At 48.9% G+C, this 6,543-nt stretch overlaps 1 protein-coding gene across 1 annotated transcript; it reads right to left on the bottom strand.

Annotated features, from left to right (window-relative positions):
* Nucleotides 1-4,050: 4,050 nt before the first annotated feature.
* LOC310997200 (tripartite motif-containing protein 16-like) lies at nt 4,051-5,724 on the bottom strand (the record flags this gene model as incomplete). Its single annotated transcript, XM_083986877.1, has 1 exon — nt 4,051-5,724. One exon carries the CDS (start codon nt 5,722-5,724, stop codon nt 4,051-4,053), a length of 1,674 nt encoding a protein of 557 aa, XP_083843003.1.
* Nucleotides 5,725-6,543: the final 819 nt, after the last annotated feature.

The following is a 6,543-nucleotide window of genomic DNA, read 5'->3' on the forward strand; positions in this document are numbered from 1 at the left end:
TACTAGCTTAGCATACTAGCTATGGCTTCTCCCCCCTCCTCTCTCTCCTTCTCCTGCTCTGAGTGTCAGATGTTTAGCTACTCCTCTGCCTCCTTTAGTGATAATGGTATGTGTAATAAGTGTAGCTTGTTTGTAGCTCTGGAGGCGAGGCTCAGCGAGTTAGAGTCCCGGCTCCACACCATGGAGGCTAGTCCAGCTACAGTAGCTTCACAGTCCAGCTTAGCCGGTGCGGAGCCACCTAGCCTAGCCGCCGCTAGCAGTTCCCCCCCAGCCCCCGAGCAGCCGGGAACTAGCCAGTCCGGCTGGGTGACAACAAGCCGAGGGAATCATAGACACAAAAAGCCCGTGTTGGCCCACCAACCCCTTCACGTCTCCAACCGCTTTTCCCCACTCAGCGACACACCCGCTGAGAACGTAACTCAACATGTCGACTCTGTTGCTCACAGCCCCGCTGTGAAGTCAGCATTAGTCATTGGCAGCTCCATTTTACGGAACGTGAAGGTAGAGAATTCAGCGAGCATAAAGTGCATCCCAGGGGCCAGAGCGGGCGACGTTGAGGCTAATCTGAAGCTGCTGGCATGTAAACGTAAGGTTAAATACAGTAAGATTGTAATCCATGTCGGCGCTAATGACACCCGGCTTCGCCAGTCGGAGTTAACTAAGGTTAATATGGCTTCGGTGTGCAACTTTGCAAAGACAATGTCGGACTCCGTAATTTTCTCTGGCCCGCTGCCCAACTTAGTGAGTGACGATATGTTTAGTCGCATGCGTTCATTCCATCGCTGGATGTCTAGGTGGTGCTTAGATAACGACGTGGCTTACATAGATAACTGGACCCTCTTCTGGGGAAAGACTGGTCTGATTCGGAGAGATGGCGTCCATCCTACTCTGGATGGCGCATCCCTCCTATCTAGTAACATAGGGAACTTTATTAGCCATGCTAATCCCTGACAAGCACCCAGAGTTCAGACCAGCAGGCAGAGCCGCAGTTTAACACGCCCCTCTGCTGGGTCCTTCGTGTTGTCACCCACCCAGCCTATAGAAACTGTGTCTGCCTCGAGGCTGTCTAAGCCTAAACCCCAATCTAGAGGAGTTGTTTATAGCAACTTAGTTAAAATCAAAAACACTGCTCCAGCAAGCCAACCTAATAGAACTATTAAATGTGGTTTGCTTAACATTCGTTCTCTCCCATCCAAGTCTCTCCTAGTGAATGACTTAATTACAAGTCACCATATTGACATATTAACACTAACTGAGACCTGGTTGCAGCAAGATGAATATGTTAGTTTGAATGAATCTACTCCTCCTAGTTACATTAGCCGTGTTTCCACTGCAGGAACTTCGGGGTAATTTTACGGGGCCAGCCCCGTTGGTGCGTGTTTCCACTGCAGGAACCTCCCCCACAGGGCCATTTACAGGAACTTTTACAGGGGCCAACGGAGTACCTACTCCAGGGTAGGTACTCCGTTGGCCCTGAAAAGCTCCTGGGTGGGGCTCGAGGTTAACCCGGCACTGATTGGCTAAAGCTAGAGCAGGCTCTGACGCTACCAGAAAGCACCAAAACAACCGGCATTTTTAAAAGGGGGAGCAGAAGGGGAGCATTAGCCTAGCAGACACCGCTGTAAACAACAAGAAAACAGCAGGAAGATGTACACAAATGGACCGACGGTGAGGTGCAGACATTGATTGCAGTCTATACCGAGGAGATAGCGGCGAAATGAAAATATCAGCGCACCTCGACACACTGGGGATCCATCACGCCACAAAACAATGCCGTGAAAAGTTAAAAAAAAAACAAAAAAAACTCAAGCAGGATTACAATCAGCCGCCATGTGCACAAACACACAAACCAGAAACGCGGCTACCGCCTCAGCTCCTTCCATCCTTCTCCGTTGTTGTTATGATTTTTGTGCATGTGCTTGTGACCTGCCTGGGTGACGTCACGGTCGAAGCGGCGATCGAAACTCATGACGTCGCCGCGGGGTCCGACTCTGCAGTGGAAACACGGCCACTGAGAGGGCCGAGTGAGAGGACGGTTCCTGTAGAAGTTCCTACCCCCTCCCTTTACCAGGAACTCCTGCAGTGGAAACACGGCTATAAACTGTCATGTGCCTCGTAACACAGGCCGAGGAGGAGGAGTGGCTGCTATTTATCAGTCAAATCTGATTATCAACCCTAGACATAATAGTTCATATAATACATTTGAAAGCCTTACTGTCAGCCTCTCTCACCCAGACTGGAAAGCAGAAAAACCACTCTTACTTGCTGTAGTGTATCGTCCTCCTGCACCTTATTCTGAGTTCCTAGAAGAATTCCCTGACTTTCTGTCAAATTTAGCAATGAGCTCAGACAAAGTCATTATAGTAGGTGACTTTAACATTCATGTGGACGTCGATGATGATTGTCTGGCTACTGCGTTCAAGTCACTTTTGGATTCAGTCGGCTTCTCTCAGAGGGTAAACAAACCCACTCACACTTTTAATCATATCCTTGACTTAGTACTTACTTATGGAATAGAAACTGACCATGTCACAGTTCTTCCTCAGAACCCCGTCTTGTCTGACCATTCTTTAATAACATTTGAATTTACTTTAACAAATTATATCCTACCTGGGAAAAAATCCCGCTACAGTAGATGTCTATCTGACACTGCTGTTTCTAGATTTAAAGAGCTTATTCCAGCAGAGCTTGGTGCCACATCCTGTAACCATATTATGGGCAGTTATGCTGGTTTCACCCCCACACAGGTGGACTATCTTGTGGATAGCACTGCAGCAGCACTCCTTGGGACACTTGATGCTGTAGCTCCCCTGAAAAAGAAAGTTATCAACCAGAAAAGAATAGCTCCCTGGTACAGCCCAAATCTGCGCGCTCTGAAACAGAAGACCAGACAGCTGGAAAGGAAAACACATTCGAGCCAACATGAGGAAGACCGTCAAGCCTGGAAGGATAGTTTATTAATATACAAAAAAGAACTCCGTAATGCTAGAAGCAATTACTATTCATCTTTAATAGAAAAGAATAAGAACAACCCCAGGTTCCTTTTCAACACTGTGGCCAGGCTAACCAAGAACCATAGTGTCGTTGAGCCATCCATCCCTCCAACTCTCAGCAGTAACGACTTCCTAACTTTCTTTACCGAAAAGATAGTTAATATTAGAACGAAAATTACTAGTAATGGACCACAGATTACGGTACCCATAGAAGCACCTCCCAGACTTGGTACACACTTGGACAGCTTCTCTCCCATCGACCTGTCAGACTTAACTTCTGCAATTACTTCTTCCAAATCAGCCACATGTCTGCTGGATCCAGTCCCGACAAGACTACTTAAGGATGTCTTCCCCTTAATTAACATTTCTTTTCTGAACCAAATCAATCTTTCCTTAGCCACAGGCTACGTGCCACAGGCACCAGCCACCAGCCGCCAGCCGCCGCCTACATCGCCCCCCTCCCACCCTTTCCCCTGCTGTTAGACCGGCCTCCCCTCCCTTCCCATGGACCAGTCTGCCACCCAGTCCTCCCATCGAGCTGACCGGCTCTCCCTGCCCCCCCCCCCCCCCCCCAACAGAGACTGCCTTCATCAACTCCTGCTAACATTTCCATATTCCGCACATTCTGTGACAAACTGTAAACTGTTTTCTTGTCTGTAACAACATCTATTGCACGTCTGTCCGTCCTGGGTGAGGGATCCCTCCTCTGTTGCTCACCCTGAGCTTTCTCCTGGTTTTCCCTGTTAAAAGGGTTTTCCATGGAGTTTTTCCTCAGTCGATGTGAGGGTCTAAGGACAGAGGATGTTGTTACGATGCCATGTGAAGCCCTTTGAGACAAACTGTTTGTAAAAACGGGCTATACAAATAAAATTGCCTTGCCTTTCCTAGTCTCACTCACCAGACCTTCCTCCAGAGAAGAAAGTTCGTCCTTCTTGGAGCAAAGGGAGTAAAGACATGGCAGCAGAGAAGCTCCTCCAGCTCAGACTGGATCAGTGCAGACAAACCTACACACACAGTCGACTGCAGCATCATGATGAACCACACTAAACACTCCTGTTTACTGGAGCTCACACAACTCAGCTGTGCCTCCAGGACCTGAATAAACCCAGAATCCAGGATGTAGAGGCTGAGTGAAGGTGGTCTGGACTCTGTGGAGGAGAGTCATGGTTTCAGTGACGCTGTAGAAAGACAGAATACCTGCCCTGTGATCCAGGTACACTCCTATTCTGGAGGACAGAGGACCTGAGACGAAGGTACCTTTATCGTTGTGTCTGAATTTATAACCACCACTGTAGCAGTATAATGACCAGGATTTGTCATTGTATCCAAATGCACATTCACACAGTGACCCTGTTCTCTGGATGTTTTTGTAGGAAACTGCTATATCAACGTTACCGCTCCACTTCACCTCCCAGTAGCGACGTCCTGTCAGACCCTCTCGACTCAGGACCTGACAACATCTATTGAATCTGTCTGGATGACTTGGATATGGCTGGTTCACCTTCATCCTAGTTACTTTTCTGTTCCAGTCACTCAGTAACAAACGTGTGAATGCTGTGTTTGGATCCAAAATGATTTGTTTTGAAAATCTCCAGAACTCATCTCTGGTCTGAGGTTCTCTCTGCAGCAGTAAAACTTCTACTTGAGTCATTGACCATGTGACCTTTGACCCCTCCTCACTGAGAACAGCCTGCAGTTTGTCTCTGGCCTTTGACACTGCTGCTGTCACTTCCTTAAAGTACGTTGGAGATTGTTGAGTGATGGTGGGTAACATTGTTGCTTCACCCAGATGAGGCAGAGAGGGGTAGTTGTTTAGGAAATGGAAGTGGTCCTCTGTGATTGACAGCTGCTCCAGACCAGAGTCTTTCCTCCTCAGCTCAGTGATCTCCTGCTGCAGCTTCTCCTCCAGCTCTTTGACTCGACTCACTTCAGTTTCCTGTTGAGATCTGATCTGCTGCTTCACCTCAGACCTTCTCTTCTCAATGAGTTGGATCAAGTGGGTGAAGGTCTTCTCACTGTTACTAACAGCTTCATCAGCAGAGAGGTTGATGGCCTCCGCCTCCTGTTGAAGAACCTTCACATCTTTCTCTCTGTCCTGGATTCTCTGTTGGATCTTTTGACGACTCAGCCCGAGCTCCTTCTGTTTCTCAGCCCTTTCTGCTGCAGCTGAGACTGTGTCGTGGTCTTTGTGTTCATCCATGGAGCAGAGATAACAGATACACTGCTGATCAGTGCGGCAGAAGATCTTTATCACCTCGTTATGGCGAGGGCAGATGTTCTCCAGAAGTTTAGAAGAGGCTTGGACCAGCGTGTGTTTCTTCAGTGGAGCTACGTCGTAGTGAGGCTGAAGGTGCTGCTCACAGTAAGAGGCCGTACACACCAGACAGGACTTGACGGCTTTCAGCTTCCTCCCAGTGCAGTAGTCACAGGCCACGTCTCCAGGTCCAGCGTAGGAGGGATCAGCTGAAGCAGCTTTCAGTCCTACCTTCTTCACTTCCTCCACTAACTCTGCTACCATGGTGCTTTTCACCAGGGCTGGCCTCGGTGTGAAGCTCTGTCTGCACTGAGGACAGCTGCACGTCTTCTTCTGATCATCTTCACCCCAGTGGTTTTTAATACAGCTCATACAGTAGCTGTGTCCACAGGGAATAGTCACCGGCTCCTTTAGAAGATCCAGACAGATCGAACAGTTCCATTTTTCTTGATCCAGCTGAATCATTTGCTGCGCCATCTCTCTTCCAGGACTGAATGTCGGTAAGTTTCACTTTCTGTTTCCAGTAATAGAGCTGTTCTCTGAGCCACTCAAGCTCTGACACGTCACTGGTTTCCTCCCCTCTGCAGAGAGGAGGGTGTGTGAGAGGGGAGGGAACAGTGAACAGGCTGAAATCTGATAGCAGGAGGAGGAGGGAGAGGTCGTCAGGCTGGTGTGTGTCAGGAAGAGGAGCAGTGAGTTAGAATATCGTCTCTACACATGGAGCCTGTAACTGTCATAAAGCAGCTGGTGATTGACTCAGACTCAGGGATCAGACAGGAAACCAAGTCAAAGTTCAACATCAAAGTCTTTAATGAAGCCTGAGCTCAGTCATGTGACGTCAGTAAATAGAAGTAAATAAAACAGGTGAGGAGCAGCAAACAGGAAACAAATCAAATCATCAGATTGAAGCAGCTTTGCAGCAGTGGTCGGAGCCATTTTGGACAAATTTAGGAAATTCAGGGAGAGCTGGTCAGCTCAATGGGAGGACTGGGTGGCAGACTGGTCCATGGGAAGGGAGGGGAGGCCGGTCTAACAGCAGGGGAAGGGGTGGGAGGGGGGGCGATGCAGGCGGCGGCTGGTGCAGAGAGATGGAGCTCCGGTGGATCTGCGGAAACACAGAGAGAGTGAGAGACACCAAGGCCAAACTACAAAGTACAACAGAAAATGACAGTTCAAAAATATACTGAGGAGAGGAGAGGAGAGGAGAGGAGAGGAGAGGAGAGGAGAGGAGGGGAGAGGAGAGGAGAGGAGGGGTGGGGAGAGGAGTGGAGAGGGGAGGAGAGGAGAGGAGAGGAG

The sequence above is a fragment of the Trachurus trachurus genome, assembly GCF_905171665.1.
Source record: "Trachurus trachurus genome assembly, chromosome: 14".
Taxonomy (NCBI): Eukaryota; Metazoa; Chordata; class Actinopteri; order Carangiformes; family Carangidae; genus Trachurus; species Trachurus trachurus.